At 40.2% G+C, this 18,397-nt stretch overlaps 1 protein-coding gene across 1 annotated transcript in view; it reads right to left on the reverse strand.

Annotated features, from left to right (window-relative positions):
* Window positions 1-1,526, reverse strand: part of Fancd2 — a 147,846-nt gene extending 146,320 nt beyond the window's left edge. The window contains exons 1-3 of the mRNA XM_067158781.2: window positions 1,137-1,526; window positions 899-1,044; window positions 547-686 (exon numbers count right to left, since the gene is read on the reverse strand). Coding sequence (XP_067014882.2) covers window positions 547-686; window positions 899-1,044; window positions 1,137-1,416 — 566 coding nt within the window. The 5' untranslated portion in view covers window positions 1,417-1,526. The remainder of the gene's footprint in view (window positions 1-546; window positions 687-898; window positions 1,045-1,136) is intronic.
* Between the last annotated feature and the right edge of the window lie 16,871 nt (window positions 1,527-18,397).

Here is an 18,397-nt window from a genome sequence, read left to right on the forward strand (position 1 = left end):
TTTGTTGCTAGGGACACAGGAATTGCTACCAACTGTGTTAGAACAGAGTATAGTCTTCTATGTCTAGTGCACGCTGCTGCAGTTGTTCCTAGTGGTTCAGGTAGAGGACCTATTCCTAAGTTCTACCAGTAAGAGCCTTGGCCAGTCTATATGTCACACTTATCTGTATTTAATTCTGGGAGCGATACCACATTCTATCAACTTTAGCCAATGGCAGCAGCTGTTTGCACAAGCGGTATTAAAAATATGGAATGATTTAAGAAATGTTCTTTATAAAAGTATTAAATATATTGCTGAGGACAGGGTGGTGGGTCTCTATCCATGGCACTCTCCTATAATTAATAAGGCATGATTTACATGATTTAATTTTCCAAGAAATGTAAAATGCTTAAATGTTTATTATCCCTCTTTTCACAGAAAATACTGGTGAAACTACACAGTAGACTACACTTTAACTGAACCAATAAAAAGAGATATGTACCATTATATTAAAGTACTTACCAAAACTCACTCATGACAGAGAAAATACAACAATGGAACGCTTACCTATCATCCATAAAAGAAATCTCTGTTATCTTCTCAAACAGGAATTCTATGATTTTTGTTTGAAGACAGCCGACAGACAGGAGAAGGCGTATCAAACTTCCCTGCTCTGGACCTCTGGAGACATCACTGTCAGCAGCAGTCTGAAAAAAATAGAAATAATAAGTACCATATTATAACAATGACTACGAAGCAATTTATTGATTTCTTTTTCCACTCCTAATGTTCCGCTTAGAAAAGTTATCAGGAAATTATGATGAACCTCGGTTTATTCGAAGACACCTACAAACTGAATGTCAAAAATCACATGGTAGGCTAGCCAGAAAACACAAGAAAAGTGGATCATCAGATTTACCTGCGTCGGTGATAAAGCTCTTTTGAAGTTCTGATCAGTACAATATTCTTTAAATGTATCGATGAACTCGTCGACATTCCGCGGAAAAGCTTTATGTTCTCGTAGTTTAACATCCACATCTCGAATGAAGAGTGCCTGGTCTTGACCTAATGATAAAGAGACCATCAAAGAGGTAAACTAGTATATCCATCACAAAATGAAAGAAAGGAAAAAACTAGCAATGGTCTTAACTGCTTACATAGCATATTTCTACAATTCGATGGATCTAAAACGAAGCCGCAGGAAGCAACAACATCTTCAAAATACGGTTTTCTTCTGGACGATTGAGTGAGAGTTAAACGAGAAAACTTTTCCACACCAGTTTTCTCAGGCACTGTTTCCTTTCTCTTCTTAGACATTGGCGATTTCGGTCTCTGACTCGGCTTAATCGGACTCGATTTAGGACTAGACACTGTGCTAGGCCTAGCAACTGGTGAAACTACCGCTACCGGATTACGTTTAGATCTTCGTTTATACATCTTACCTAAAAGTTAATTGCACAATTTAAAAGAAAAATGCTAAACAATAAGTACCGTAAATCAATACGAATTAAAATGACGCTAATAAATTATTTAGACGATTGTTTTAAAAATATAACATTGTTAAAACGGCTCTTAAAATCCATATCTAAAATATTAAAACCAAAATTAAAACTGTATCATCAAAACCACGAAACAACTTCAATGAACTTAACCAAAGACAGCTTGACAGAACTCAGTTTTCCCGCTTTCCCGCCAAAGCAGTATACATGACAGCCAACAAAATGTACTGAATATCCCATACGGATAAGAAACGAAAATCCCGTGCAGACATTCAACTCGTATTTTGAATAATTAGGAAGAGAAGCTTAGTACAACAAAGTAGTGGTGATGGTGGTGATTATTATTTCAGTGGAAGTTCGTGAGAAATAACATGTTAAAATTAATCAAAACAGACAAAAGAACATGTTATAGACACTTCAAAGTGAGTAGGCAATGTAAACACTAATGTCTGTCACCAGTTATCTACATTCAGGGCTATCACCCTTCTAGAAATTCATCGAACATCTCCTACTGTAAATTATTCCACTCTTTAATTCATCTTCCTAAGAACGAATATTTGCCATAATATATCCTATTCAGTTCCAGCTTTATCTGCATATCTTTCTTACTTTTATAGCTTATTTGTCTTCTAGAATCTGTTCGGTGTAATATGCTGACAGATAAACACGTACTCTAGAAAGGTCGCATTTCAACTAATACCATCGAAAACTAGTGTGTGCGCCTTTCATTTAAAGAACAAAGAAGCCCTGCGGAAGCTGCGTGTGAAATGGAAAGGAATGGAGCTGGAACATAGCAATACTCCAGTTTACCTTGGTGTTACCCTGGATCGTTCGCTGACCTTCACCACACACTGCACCAAACTCAAGGCAAAAGTTTCATCACGAAACTGCCTACTGCGTAAGGTAACTGGTTCTGGATGGGGTGCCCAACCCCAGACAGTAAGCACAACTGCCCTAGCACTCTGCTACTCTGCTGCTGAATATGCTAGTCCCGTGTGGTATAAATCAGCTCACGCAAAGAAAGTCGACATTGACTTGAATGAAACCTGCAGGCTAATTACAGGCTGTTTAAAACCAACACCCACACAGAAGTTGTATTCACTTGCAGGTATAGCCGCACCTGATATTAGACGCGAGGTGGCCGCTAATATCGAGAGACAAAAGGTTTGCAGCATCTCAGCCCACCTCCTTCATGAACATCAGCCACCTCCAGCTCGACTGAAATCCAGGAAGAGTTTTCTACAGTCTTCTGCTCCACTTGATTCTGACCCAAAAAAGGCCAGGGTTAATCTATGGAAACAAAGGTACCCAGATCGTCCGGAACGTGTTGAAATTGAAGAGAAGTTGCCACCTGGTCACGAAGAGGGATGGTGTATATGGAATTCATTAAACAGACTGCGGACCGGCGTTGCAAGATCTAAGGACAATCTTGTGAAATGGGGCATCGTGCATGGTGGGGACTCATTATGCGAATGTGGAGAGGAACAGACTTCTACGCACCTCTTGCACTGTCGTCTATGGCCAGATTCATGTACAGGGTTGGAATTGGCACTGGCCGGAAACAATGCCATCAATGTAGCCAAATACTGGTCACAACTTGTGTAAATAATGTATATATAGTGTAGATATTTTCACGTAATACTTCCTTTCTCCTTTTTTAATTTTTTTACAATTAATTTGTTCATATGTCTTTCATTTTGTGTAATTAACATACGGTACTTCATATTTTTATTATTTAATTTTTTGAATTGTATTTGAATTGATTTCTTATATATTGGTACCTCTGACACGAATAAATAAACCAAAAAGTTTAGAGACATCCGTATATTTCATACTTGAACAGAGTGTGCCTGTACTTTTAAACTTATGATTTATTTTAAATACAAGTGATATAAAATACTCTAATATCATGTGTGGTTGAAAATTTGAAAAATGTAACTAAGTTCACGAGTTATGTTTTTTTCTTTTATGGCCACCCAAAATTGACCTTGATTTTGAAGAAATAAACAAATACAATTAAAAGGCCATCTAACAACGCCTACTGATTGTTACGTGGTTACTAAGCGATAACAACACCTTTAAAATGACCCCTGTTAGAAGGTGTTAAGGAAGTTCTTACTCATTTTGCTATCATTTTGATACAATTCCAAATCGGAAATAGCTGAGCAAACAGTTAGGTTCCAAACTTCACAAAGGTATGAACACCTGTGAGCTGGTGATTGCGCGCGTAGTTAGCTCCCCCCAACTACTGCAACGAAAGGAATCCATCCGTGAAAAAGCAATCGCGCTAACTGCCTCCGTTCAAAGGTTGCAGCGATTCAGACGTCGGAGATATTAGGCATAAAATTTACAAGAATTGAAATTTTACTAAAATGTTGGCAAAATAAATAAGAACTCCTTTAACACCTTAGAACAGGGGTAATTTTAAAGGTGTTGTTATCGCCTAGCAACCACGTCATAATCAGTATGCATTGTTGGATGGCTTTTTAATTGTATTATTTTGTTTCTTCAAAATCAAGGTCGATTTTGGGTGGACATAAAAGACAAAAAATTCATAATTCATGAACAATTTGAGTTACATCCTTCAAATTTTCAACCAAGCATAATATTAGAGTATTTTATATCAGTTGTATATAAAATAAATCATAAGTTTAAAAGTATAGGGACACTCTGTTCAAGTCTGAAATGTATGTGTGTCCCTAAACGTTTTGGCAACACTGTACTGTCTATTTTAGGAAATTTATAGCATACGTCTATATCTCAACTAAATGCTTTTTAGAATATCATATTTGTATTGCAATCCTAATTAATACATTTTGGGAAAAGAGATTGTTTCGTATGGCAAATATTGCACCAAGGATATGTGAGTGTACAGTCGTATTAAAGAGTAAAACCGTTGTATAAGATGGTGTAATATATGAAACATCGATACTGCAAGCCTGGGAAATTGATCAAAAACATTTGGTTTTAAAAGTCTTCAACAAATTTTGAGATACATATCCGACATTAGAAGTGAAAGAAATCGATTCGTTGCGGCAGAATCTACCAGAGTCCCACCAAGTAGTGTTAACGAGCACAATGCAACTTACGGTATACACTAGGTTAAGGGGCTTGCAAGCCTTCGTTAGCGAAGAATTTTCTCGTGAACCAACTGAGTAGAGGCAGACATCTATCGACCATGCGGCGAAGAAAGAGGGTGTCAAGAAGGAGTACGGACTCTGTGGTTAACCAGGATGCCTATGTTGGATTTAGATTCGCTGTAAAGATCTCCACGTGGACATACATTTCTAACACGTCAGAAAGTATTCCCGGCGGGGTGTGGGAGTTGGGAAAGGATATCCTGGTTTTGTTTACAGCGAGCAAAAGATTGCACCAAACAGACCATAACAATACACGTTTATCGATGAAGTTATTCTTTCAAGAGATACAGTTTTATCAATATAGTCAGTGGTGAAGATAGGAAGCGGTCTCCAAACCAACTCACCGCCACTTTGTGGAGAAAAATATTTTAATCCATTTTAGCCAACTAAAATCAGGAATTATTAAATAAGCTATTTATACCAACCTTGTTTTATATTACCTAGTTATCTCTTTGAAATTTCTTTAAATGACAAAAATCTTAGCGGAAATAGATAAAATATTCCACACAAATAATCGATTGGTACAGCGCCACACCAAATAGTGGAGACTCGCGCAGCAGCGTGTGGAAGCGCGATTAGTATGTGATGGCACAAAACCTTAGTTGTGCATATGAGTAACTGTTCCTTTGGTGAAAATTTTACTCTATGGTATTGAATCGAAAAAAAAAAAACTACTGGAGATAAGTTGGTAAAGTGTCAACCTCTTGAAATTCGCTCAGGGAGCAACAGATAATTTTTTCAGGTTTGTTGTCTACTCCCCCCCCCCCCCCATATTCCAAAGTCGCAGGTTTCTTCTATTGTCTATTAATTTTTGTGCCTCCTCTCCCACCCCCTTTCTAATTCCAATTGCTGCTACCGTTTCATACCTTGCCCTATATCATTCGTTTGTTACTGGTCAAACAACCAGCAGGAATAATGTGAATATTACGGGGAATTATATCCAGAAGACCAGAGCTGAATGATAGTCGAGATGTGATGCTCGCCATATTAGTTTTCTCATCTACAAGACGTAAAGTTTGTGGGAGCTTAAATATACTGAAGAAACTCCTGTTGGGCCGATGACCTTCGATGTTAGGCCCCTTAAAATAACAAGCATCATCATCATCATCATCAGAAACTCTTGTTCATTAGGTTTTAATGCTTTAACTTGTCTTGTGTGACAACAATAGTGCGGCACCACATTCCCTAAGCAGCCCGTCCTTAATGTTACAAATGGTTGCGGAGATAATATACTAATCTGAAGAGTATATGCGAAGTAGCTCCGTTGGGAAGAGCTTTTGCATGACTGGCCTTCCACAAGGACGTTCCAAGACTGCATTTTTCAAAGTTAATTCTCTCTCAATCGCGCATCAAAATTATTTTGCTTTTCACTCTCTCCGTTATTTACCTTGAAAACTTTGCAGGCGGCCATGGGTCGTGCGTGACAGTGGCGCTTGAGTGGTAGTGGTCTAACACATGGGGGTGTCTTGGTATGACCGCGACAGTGCCGAAAGCGGATATGAAATTTCCTGGTGTGTTTAGGAAAGTTTCTCATAACTTCTCCTTTACGGAAGGGTGAAAGTAACTGGCAGAAGACTACCCTTTGTACCTCAAGCTATTCTGTTCTCTTGTACGAGGCTATGCTCCTGCGTTAGTAAACACTTGTCGGTCCTTTGTCCAAACAGGTAGGTCACCACAGGCTATGAGGCGGGGTTGGAGCCTCACGGCGCCCGAACACAATACAAGGCCACATATTCACACAGGTCTATTCATTCCATGCGACCTAGAACGAGGCAAACCTATTCGAGCAGGGATGAGCGATGACCATCCTCCCTGCAGCCCCGACCAGGCCTCCAGTGGTTTCCATCTCCTCGAACCGTTGATGAAGTACGGTACCAAGGTGGTAAGCGATTCAAAGACGATGCAGACGTCATAACGCGGCTTCGGAGACTGGAAGCAGATTTTTTCATTGCCGGTATCGCTGGAACAAGTACTTGGATAAGAATGATGAGTATGTTGAACAGTAATGTGTATCAGTGTCCTACTACTGTGTATTTTTATAGCTGCCTGTAAAATATAATTTCTCTCTTCAAGAACGTGCTACTTTAATTTTTGAAACTACCATGTACATATGGCAGATGGGGCCCGCCAACGTCGAAGAGTCTGCCTTACAAAGACTACACGAGTCTTGGCAATAAGCCAAACAAAATAATATTACCAACGTAATATTATCATCATTCAGTGTGCAGAATTTGAGTCACCCGTATATTTCATGGTGTCTGTGTGTTTTTTGGTGGTTACTTAAACTAATGCGAGTATTTCGCAGGTATACAACACACTTTAATTGGTGAGTTTCATTTGTAAATGGTCGGAAGGAATTAGTGTATCAAGTTGATATTGTTTCAAGAGGAAGTATAACTGGCCTACCATCCTCTATTAGCACTAAGCAGAGGGAAAATTAGAAGACGTCCGCAACTTCTGAGAAAGAAGGTGTCGGCCAAAGAAAACAAGGGCCACAAAGGGCGTGACAATGAAAGGCTCATTAGGGCACGCAAATCAAATGCCGTGGGGATCAGAAGAGAATGAGAGTTGACCAAGGGAGGGTGGATAGGGAAGATGAAGGGGAGGAGCTCCGCACAAGTAAGAGGAAGTGATCCCAGGCTCACCTAGGACACTCGTGGTCGCCGACACTTGCTCCTAAAATGAGAATCCCTGAGTTCCCTTTTAATAACCTTTTACGACACGCTAGGTATACCCAGAGTGCATTCTACTGGCCCCACCGACAGGGGTAAAGAAAAACTGTGTATTCATTATTATGATTCTATTTCTAAATTCATTAGTTAGCACCTCGTGTGGATTTAGTCCAATTGTACGACTCTTTAGCCTTCCTGATGCCAAAGCTATGTGGTGCGATGTAATCAGTATTACGTGTTTATATTGCGGCTGGTAGTCTGGTGTGTTGTGTGTATATGAAGATCAAAATACACATCTTGACTTCGGACTAGAGGAATTAACGATATTCAGTTATAAATGGCGACCCGGTCGGGAATCGTACTAGAGGCCGGAACACTAGCCATGAATCCAAGGAGCCGAATTATTATTATTATTATTATTATTATTATTATTATTATTATTATTATTATTATTATTATTATTATTATTATTATTATTATTATTATTATTATTCATCTCGATTCGATCAAGTATGGATAACATCATTTCAAATGTCTCCTTCTTTGGGCTTTGCCATTTGCCTTACTTCCGCATTCCTTGTCGGTAGTGCTCTTATCTCTCCTGTGTCCGTGTTTTTAGCGGCAATCCTCAGACAACCTTTTGAACAGACTAAAGCGGAAGTAACGACATTGCCTCGTCACATTCGCCTTTATTGACAAATCAACTGCACGATTGAAATTTGTACCCCAACACTATCACACAGCACATTTCACTGGTTGCAAATATGAGCACATTTGAGAGAGTTAATGCATTAACGTATTCGTATTGTTGGAGTCCCATTTTGCCACAGCTATTCTAAACATAAAATGATGGCAACTACACCTACGTGGTCAAGACATCTACTGAAGAAAAATGGAAGCTCCCCAATGGGTGCACCGTTACCATAACTGGTGCTGACAGAAGGCATGAAACGCGCGCCCCCTTGCTCCTCCCCAGCCACGTAGCAACACTGTAGGCGCAGACACTCTCAACCCCGTCTTCCCGTGACCTTCACCTTCCGCTTTAGTCTGCTGAAAAGTTAGCCCGGAGAATAACACTAAGTCTTCACGAACCAACTTACCACAATACCGAAAGATGCAACTGTTACACTCTACAAATAGCAATTAAAAATTATACATACCTGGGGATAATAACAGATAGTAACCTAAAATGGAATTTTCATGCATCCAATTTGATCACTTCAGGAGCTTATTTATATAGTTTACAGAGTTAGAAATGTCGTTGCAAATAAAGCCCTGAAATATGTGTACCTTGCCTTAGTTCAATCGTAACTGCAATATCCTATGGAATTAACAGTAGTGATGGAACTGAAATACATTATTCACACTTGGCTCAGGTAAATTCATGCGAGAACTCTACTGAAAGACATGTACAAAAAGAAACTGCCGTTTCCATCATATTAACTGTTTCAGAGAAGCAGGGTACTTAAATGCGGCAGCTATTTTTGCAGTCAGTGATCCTATACATGAATAAACATTCAAAGCTCTTCTGCAAAGAACACAATCACAAATTCACACTCGGCTTCAAGGCAGAACTGGAGTAAGTACGGTATTGCACGTCAGAACACATTACTTGGACAAATGAATCGAAGTTGTCTAGGCCCGAGTGTGTGATTAGTGGCAACCAGGATACCCTGAAGGAAAGACTATTCACATAGCTCTTCAACAACTATTACAACGAAATTATAAATTTCCTCTGACATATTTAAAACAACTCGCTCACTATTCCTCTCTACTAAGAAACACACTTTTTCCTTTAACCCATGTATTTCACTACCATCTTCCTCCTTATTATGCCAAATGCAGGAAAACAGATCATAAAAATAGTTACGGTATCACCAAAAACTATGTTTCCTTCTGGACCTTCATGATCACCCGAAATGCCGGATAGATTTACATTTGAACATACATAGGCCTATACATAAAGTACAAGTTTTCTATCACTGTCACATTATTCATCCACCAACCGAGTACACTATGCAGTTTGGGTCTCGGAATTATAAACTTGGATTCAAGAGACAAAGATTCGGTCCCAACTGATGGCACCCTTCTTCTTATTCTAGTCCCTATCTGATCCGGTTGTCGGCAATGCCTATATGTTATTCCGTGGCCTGTCTTACCTCCTGTCCACTGAGCTGTTTATATATTGATATCACTGCGCCTGTCACACGCTGAACCATGAATGAGACCACGGACCAACGAGCTAGAATAACACAGAGGGGCTGTATGCCTGACATCAGCGCTCCCTGCGTAAGCAAGTTGATAAGGGGCAGACATGTTAACGGTTGTCAAAACAAAGCGAGTTGGCGCGAACATACTGTATGTTGAGGTGACAGGGAGATTGTGCATGGCGGCATGGCAATTTAATTTCGTAAGTTTTCGTAAGTTTTAAGAAGTGAAAAGATATATTCTCGCTTTCAAGAATGCCAGCGTACGGTTATACTCATCGGAGTAATAAAACCAATTAAATATCGTATTTTAAGCAAGTATTACTGAATTATAGAAGAGGTCAATTTTTGTAATTTCTGTTAGTAATTGAACCCATTGCAATGTCTACAGAGTGAAAGTGCTGATAACCACGGTAATTATTTGTCGGATTATGTCTCAGATTTCCTTTAAGGAACAAGGAATTCAGGGAACAATTTGTTGTGAAGACGAAAAGAGACAAATGGTATCCCACGCAATACAGTCGCACATGCTCTGTACATTTCGAAGATAAGTACATGTATGAAACAAATGACCAGTGGCGATTACTGGCAAATGCTGTTCCAACCCTATTTAATTTTCCTTCACATTTAGAAACAACCGCCCACCGCCAAGGAGACGTAACCATGAAAAGTCACCTATTTCGGTCAAACGTATACCAAGCATGGTAAATACAGTATTTTATTGTTATTTGTGAAATGTATGCAGCCTTTATTGTAGATTTCAGTTGCACTGGTATTTAAAGCTAGCCTACACTTCTTAATCGACAACTTTCAAGGTTACCTTTCAGCTAGTAACCCCAAAATTATATTGTAATGGGAAAAAATTATATGCCCCTAAATTATAGGCCTAATAAAGAATAACATTCAACAGTTATAGTGGTACAGTACTCATGGGCCGCCTCGGTGGTGTAGTGGTTAGCGGGAGTAGCTGCCACCCCCCGGAAGCCCGGGTTCGATTCGATTCCCGGCTATACCACGAAATCTGAAAAGTGATACGAGGATTGGAACGGGGTCCACTCAGCCTCGGGAGGTCAACTGAGTAGAGGTGAGTTTGATTCCCGACTCAGCCCAACTCGAAGGGGTTTTCCGTGGTTTCCCAATTGTCCTTCAGGCAAATGTCGCGATAGTATCTGACTTAAAGCTACGGCCGCTTTCTTCCCTCTTCCTTCTCTATCCATTCCGATCTTCCCATCCCCCCACAACTCCCCTGATCAGCATAGCATGTGCGGCCGCCTGGGTGAGGTGCTGGTCCTTCTCCCCATTCGTATCCCCCGATCCAATATCTCACGCTCCAGGACACCTCCCTTGAGGCGGTAGAGGTGGGATCCCTCGCTGATTATGATTAGAATGAGGATGAAACGTATTGAAGGTCACTACCATTTTAAGGATTTCTGTCTTAAATATTTATGTCTAGAGTAATGCTCTTGTTCCGTTTTCTAGGCCTATTCGTTTGTCACTGTGAGACGATTTCGAACTACCCTACAATCAGCCGATCGTGATGTTGGCCTCGTGCCACAACATGATGAAGTGGCGTTATTCGCAGTCTGTGCTTTTCAACATACATATATTGTCACTGCAAATCAGATAGCACACCAACTGCTCTTAAATGGGAAAGCAACCAATAAAATCCGAAGGCCAAAAATACAGAGGAAGATTCAAGAAGAAAGAAGTGACCTCACTGTCCCCTTCACCATGTTGGAGTTGGAAAAAGTCATCAAAAATGGAAAAATGGAAAATCAGCGGGTCTAGATGACATTCGAGTAGAACAGATAAAGAAATTTGGGCCTAAAACCAAAGAATGGGTTCTGCAACTCTTCAATAGATATGTGAGCAGAGGTCAGATACCAAAGACATGGCGAAAAAGAAGAGTAATTGCTTTGCTCAAACCTGGCAAGGAAGGAAAGCATCCTAAAGACTTCAGACCTGTTACCCTTTTGTGTCATCTATATAAATTACTGGAAAGGATGATCCTAAATCGCATTCAACCTATGATTGACCCTCTCCTCATACCACAACAAGCTGGATTTCGTCCGGGTAAGAGCTGCACTGAACAACTACTGAATCTTACACAATTCGTTGAGGATGGCTTTGAAAGACACAAGGTGAAAGGTGTAGTCTTTGTAGATTTGACTGCAGCGTATGACACCGTCAACCATCAACTTCTGTTAGTTAAAGTCTACAATCTGACCAAGGATATTAAGATAACCAGATTTATCGCAACCCTTCTTCAGAACCGTAGGTTTTTGTGGACTTCCAAGGACAGCGCAGTCGGCGGAGGACTCAAAGAAACTGTTTACCTCAAGGAAGTGTGCTGGCACCAATCCTCTTTAATATATACACGAATGACCAGCCGGTATCTCCAAATAGCAGAAGTTTCTTGTATGCTGATGATCTTGCTCTGGCAACACAATGTACAGACTTTGAGACAGTGGAAAGGAATCTAATCATCGCCCTCGAAAGTTTGCCATCCTATTACAAGGCAAACCAGTTAAGGCCTAACCCTATGAAAACACAAGTTTGTGCCTTTCATCTGAAAAATAGGGAAGCTCATCGTAAGCTGCATATAGTGTGGTCAGGTGTTGAGTTACAATACTGTGAAACTCCAAAATACCTAGGAGTGACGCTTGATAGAGCTCTTACATTCAAGAAACACTGCATGAACACTAAACTTAAAGTTTCTACCAGGAATCATCTTCTACGTAAATTATCTGGATCAGAATGGGGCAGTCAACCAAAAACTATTCGTGCTTCCGCCATGGCACTATGTTATTCTGCAGCGGAATATGCCTGCCCTGTTTGGTACAATTCATCTCATGCCAGCCAGGTAGACATATCACTTAATGAGACCTGTAGACTTGTCACAGGTTGTCTAAAGTCTACTCCAACTGAAAAACTCTATCGTCTTGCAGGGATAGCACCACCCGGTGTGCGAAGAGAAGTAGCTGCAAATAAGGAAAGGACAAAGGTTAAGCACGAAAGTACTCATCTACTGCATGGACATGAGCTTCCAGTACAGAGACTGAATTCTAGGAAGAGCTTCCTACGAACATTTCAGGAACTTATAGTACCAGCTGAGAATTGATGGTTATGAATTTCATGTTTTTGGTCCGTATTGAACTGAGAATAATATATAAGTAATAATAATAATAACGTAAACGTTTCCACCTTTTCAATACTACAATATATTCACAAAATTACAAAATTATACGGTACTAGTTTCGACCAATCTAGGGGTCATCATCAGCCGTATTGGAGCAAAGATCATTTGTGGCGAAATCCTAAGACAATGTTATTTTAAAGAATAACAAGTGAAATGAGATGTTATGGTAATAGTTAATAATACAAGGAATATACATACTAAGAGGCTTTTATACTTTATTCTTTGTTAAAAACCTTTTTTTTTATGTGACCATTCTCCTCCCGGAGTTTAGTAATTGCTTTCCTCTTCCATTTACGTCTCTCAGTCAGAATGCGAAATTATGATGAACGCTCTTCTTCAACAACTGAGTGTACTTTCGCAAGGATGAAGCGCCTTTTGAAATGATCCTCTTGAATATCAATGATTGTGTGTTTGATTTCGTTAATTTCATTTGTGACATTCTCTCCACTGGTTTTTTGTCACTTAAGTTGGTATACAACTACATAATAAAAGTTCAATATCTTTCTTTCCTCCTTTGCCCCTTGTCCGAAAGTGATTTAAAAACGCGTTAAATTTCTGGTTTAACAGTATCAGTCCAACACGCCACGTTGTAATGGCGTTAGACCTTTTACTGTGCAATTTCATCCAAATACACGACTTTTAAGAATCAATTCGGATACCTTGTTTGTAAAAGTGGAGTGCATTAATTTCCAATACCAATGCCCATGTAGAGGTGGTCATGCTGTTGTTCAACAACGGAAGGTTAGAGCATGGTGGTCACTGAATCACTGAAAAACACCGGCAGCCTATTTATCATATCTCGTGATATACAGGGTGAACAAAACATATCGTACTTGGAGGTCGGCATGCGATCCCTCATCCCATTGCAAGAGAAACGGATCTGGTGCTGTTGGAAAACAAACTGTAAACGAGAAGCTGGTAATACTGTCACATTCTGCATGGATCCGAATGTAAGAGAGAAACGTGCATCTCCCCGCTCTACCGTACCCGTCGTCGCAGCTCAATGAGTAAACGGCTGGGTTATCAAACCAACATGCAACATGGAGCTACGGCTCAAATCTACGTCAGGATTTTTCCTTTGGTGTGTGTGATGTCAGGTCGCTAGTTCCCGTCGTGTAACTGTGTTTGTAAGCATGACATCCTGTTGTCACGTGACAATATTCGAACACATGACAGTGTGATCCATTCAACTGAATGCATGAGTCGACTAACCACGCAGTGCACAACCATAACTGGACCTGTTGGAGTACACAAACGGCAAATTCGTCGATATGTTTTCGGTGTTGTGTGCATCCGATAACCAAGCTTCTGCTGCTGCTCGTGAGTATACACCACGGTACCCTCATAGGCGCCATCCCGATAAGAATATTTTTTGTCGCCTTGAGCAACGCCTGTGGGAAGCCGGTAATATTCGTCCACAAGTAGTGGACAGAGGTCGTCCAAGGACTAAGGCCTACTCCACAAACAGAGGACGACATTCTTGAAGCCGTTCATCAATCACCTCGGCGAAGTACAAGTGATATTGCAAGGGAGTTCCAGGTATCTTAAAAACTAGTTGTTGACGTGCTGCGCGGCGTAAAAATTCCTGCCATATCATTACACTTTAATTCAACACCAGCGGCCAGAAGACCGCATTCAAAGAGTACAGTTATAATGGCTTTGGCAACAAATTGAAGGTAACGAAAATTTTATAAAGAATGTGATATGGATTGACGAATGTATCTTCACTCGGGAAGGTATTTTCAACAATCACAACAGCTATTATTGGTCTGCCCATAATCCACATGACACACGTGAACCTGGCTTTCAGGCACAGTTTGGCATAAACCTGTGAGCTGGAATCGTGGGAGGATTGCTTTTAGGCCCTTAACTATTGCCGGACATACTGTATGCGCCACACTATCGTACGTTTCTGGGCAATATGTTGCCTGACGCTTTAGAAAACGTCCCATTTGGTGTTCGGCGATAGCTATGGTTTCAGCACGATGGTGCACCACCAGACTTTGGAATGACTGTGCGTAACTGGTTAAATGAAGCGTTTACAGTGAAATGGATTGGTCGTGGAGGTCCAATGTTCAGGCCTCCACGTTCTCCGGACCTTAATCCGCTAGATTTTTTATTTGCGGGAACATTTAAAGGAACATGATTATAGTACTCCACTAATGGGTGTACAAGACGTAATAGCTCGCGTTCACGCTTCATCGGCAATGGTTGACGCAGGTGTATTGCGTAGGACCAGCAAAGTATGCTCCAGCGAGTGGCAAAGTGTTTGAAAATGCTAGGTCGTCGCTTTGAACATCTGCTGTGAAATGAACGTTGCTCGTAAGTGTACGTACCGGCTCTGTGAAGATAAGACCGGACGTCAGACGTACACTATGTAATTAAATTGCGTAGCATAATGGGCATGTAGCCTACCTACTGTATTGTGTTTCCTTGTACCGCATTGGATAGAGGCGATGTTACTGTAGGCCTATCCACTATTATGTTCTACGTATTGGCTTTATTTGTGCCATGGAGGAAACAGAGTGGTCGCTTACGTCTGTAAGAAGTTCTTGTTATGTTTGAATGTTTAAATAAAGGTAACTGTAACGGTAAGACAGAATATAGGGTATTAAATAGTGGGGTGTACATTGGATACAATTTGATACATTAACTGAAAAAATGGTGCGAACGCGACACGAACATCGGCGCGTCCGCACAACCGGTATTTATGGCAATACCTTGTCTCACTTAGCTAATAACACAGCTACGGCAGAGCGCCGAGTTCATGCGACCTGTGCTTGACCACGGTGCACGCCGTTACAGCGTTGCCAGAGCCTCGTTTAACTCGCATTTCTAGTATACCTACTGGTGGGACTCTGTTTTGCAAGATAAACTTTTGTCGTGAATTTCGACGAGAAACCGCTTGCCGACCTCCACGTGCGGCAGTTTTTGTTCACCCTGTATATGCACTATGGTTTCTAGAAGCTTATCCGGCCTGATAGAATGTAAATTGGATATCTGTTCAATGTTTAAGTTTCTATATATTTTGTAAGTGTAATCTCTCAATCAGATTACTTAGGCGGTGACAGATTTGAAATGTCCCATTTTATCCCGCGCATTAAATACACAGTTAAGATTTAGTACATAGTCACCGGCGAAAATTCTTTTTAATAAACCCTTCACAAAAAAAATCCTGATGTCATCTTCAAATAAAGTGCTTCGTTCAATAAAACCTTGGGAACCCGATGGAGCGTAAACATCAACAAAAATATTGTCCTCATATTTCAGGGAGTATTTCTGCCAATAGAATGATTCTGAGCTTCAGAGACAGTCAGTTCTTACATACATATTTTAACAATACCTCTAAATGGAGGATTAATATTTACTTTATATTCGTTTCCCTACATCGAGTCTAACTTTGTATTAGTGATGGGCAACTCTCTCGCTCGAGACTGACGTCACAGATCTCCAGAGTCTCGCGAGAATCTCGAGACCAGTTCTCCTGTGCTGGGATCTGTGCGACTACGAATTTAAGCTTGATAGTATATCAAATCAAAATCTCTTTATTTGCAAATGAGGTGTCTACCTCAGTGGCAAATGGTACATTAAAATACATTATTGTTAAGCACTATATTTTAAATTAACAAGGGAAGAAAATTTTCCTAGAATAAAATATTATACAATTTACTCTAACAATTTTTTCCATTAAACACACACCTCATCCTTAATAAATTTATATTGTTTACAACATTCTACTTATAATATCTCCTGTACTTACAAACATAGTCAACACATATACAGTATGTGAAATTACTTCTAATAACACTATACAACTGGTATAAGATTAAAATTAACATTGCATTTATTCGCTTATTTATTTTTACCCATTTTGGAACCTAAATAGTATAACGACCTGCCGCGTTTTAACCAGAGCCCCTTTTTCCACCACTGTTCAGAGTTCCTGAAGGGCCTTCACAGCTACCGTAGCAGTCCCAGGGCCCTCGAAGCCCCCCCCCCCCCCGTACTTCACCCCTACAGGAAGTCCCCTACTTGGGCTGTTCAAACTCCATAGACGAGGGGATGGAATTAATTTAATCACACACATTTTTAATTTACAATATCTCGCGCTGGTAGAATGCACTCTTAACATTTCATTTATTTTCTCTGTTGCTGTTTATTCTCTTCTTGAATATCTGTACAGATTTTGGAAAACGATCAAATAATATACCCCAATCGCTTCTGCTAAAATCCTTTCTAATTTTATACATGTGGTTAGTTCTGCCGATATAATTATTTTCCAACTGAAGCCTCTCACGGATTTCTCCCCGTGCTTCTTCTCCTGTATAGGCTCTATATAATCCTATAAGTCTAGTTCTCTCTCTTCTATTACTAAAAGCTTCCCACCCAAGTTCCTCTAACATTTCTGATACACTACTTTTTCTCCTGAAATACCCTGTTACAAATGTTGCTGCTTTCCTCTGCACACTATCAATTTCTTTTATTAGGTATTCAGCAGTTATTGCGTGAAATGACGTTCTAATATAGAAACACGTGGGCCAAAGCCTAGAAAATTACTGCATGTTCAACTATGAGTCCCCTAATACTATAACGAAACTAAAAACACAGTCCAGCAACCTAAACGTTTCACGAGCTATTTGAGATGGACATCTTAGCTGAGTAACCCTGCATAATTTGTGAATAAATGTAGATAGCATGTACACCTACCTGAATACCTTGCAATTTTTGTCGAGATGGAAGCTTCTTGTGATTGTATATAATAAATTTCATTATCGGCTCCGTACTGACTTGAATTTAAAGATGATTCTTAAATTAAATTGCAAGTAAAATGTTCCACCTACTCAATACAAAGTTGTTATCATTTCAAATGCTAGTCAAGCATTTTTAATGCATTTCTTATTGCACATTTAACACTAATACTGCAGGCAGTGGCTACTGTATAATGCAATAAATATTCTTTTATTGAGACCTGTCTGCTCATTCACAATTAATAATGTTATTGATCTATTGATTTTTGGGAGACATCGTATTTTTGTCATGTAGGAGTTCTTTGACGTGCCAGTAAATCTACCGACACGAGGCTGGCTGACGTATTTGAGCACCTTCAAATACGACCGGACTGAGCCAGAATTAAACCTGCCAAGCTGGGCTCAGAAAGCCAGCTTTATCGTCCAAGCTACTCAGTCCTGCTGCGCCTTTAACTTGTTTATTCTCACTTTCCGTTTATTTGCTTTTTTAAAAAATGTCGTTTTTTCGGCGGGGGAGGGGGGTTTAAATCGCCACTAACACCCCCTCGCCTGCCTTGGCTACGCCTCTGCGTATAATTACTTGTACTATTAATGATGCCTAATTATGTAGGAGGCAGAGACCACCTACTTCCGACTTACATGCACATTTGAGCAAATTTACTGACAAGTGGGCCTCCAGGTAGACGGGTCGCGAATTATTTTCCAGGCTTATTCTATACTGTAGTACGTGAAGGTGTCCTCTTGAATATGAATGTCCCAAAGCTACTGGGCATTCTCGAGAATCAGCCTTTATAAATTTCAAGTCCCTTATGGGTATCAACCAAACGTTACGGAAATGGCCAGAGTCATCGCAGGACCGCCGGCTCACGTCCAGCTGCGTTTATGGGTTTCTTTCCTTTTTTAAGTCGCATTCTGTCTATATTTTCTTTCTTTCTTAATCTGCTTACCCCCCA

Source organism: Anabrus simplex, chromosome X (assembly GCF_040414725.1).
Source record: "Anabrus simplex isolate iqAnaSimp1 chromosome X, ASM4041472v1, whole genome shotgun sequence".
Lineage (NCBI taxonomy): Eukaryota > Metazoa > Arthropoda > Insecta > Orthoptera > Tettigoniidae > Anabrus > Anabrus simplex.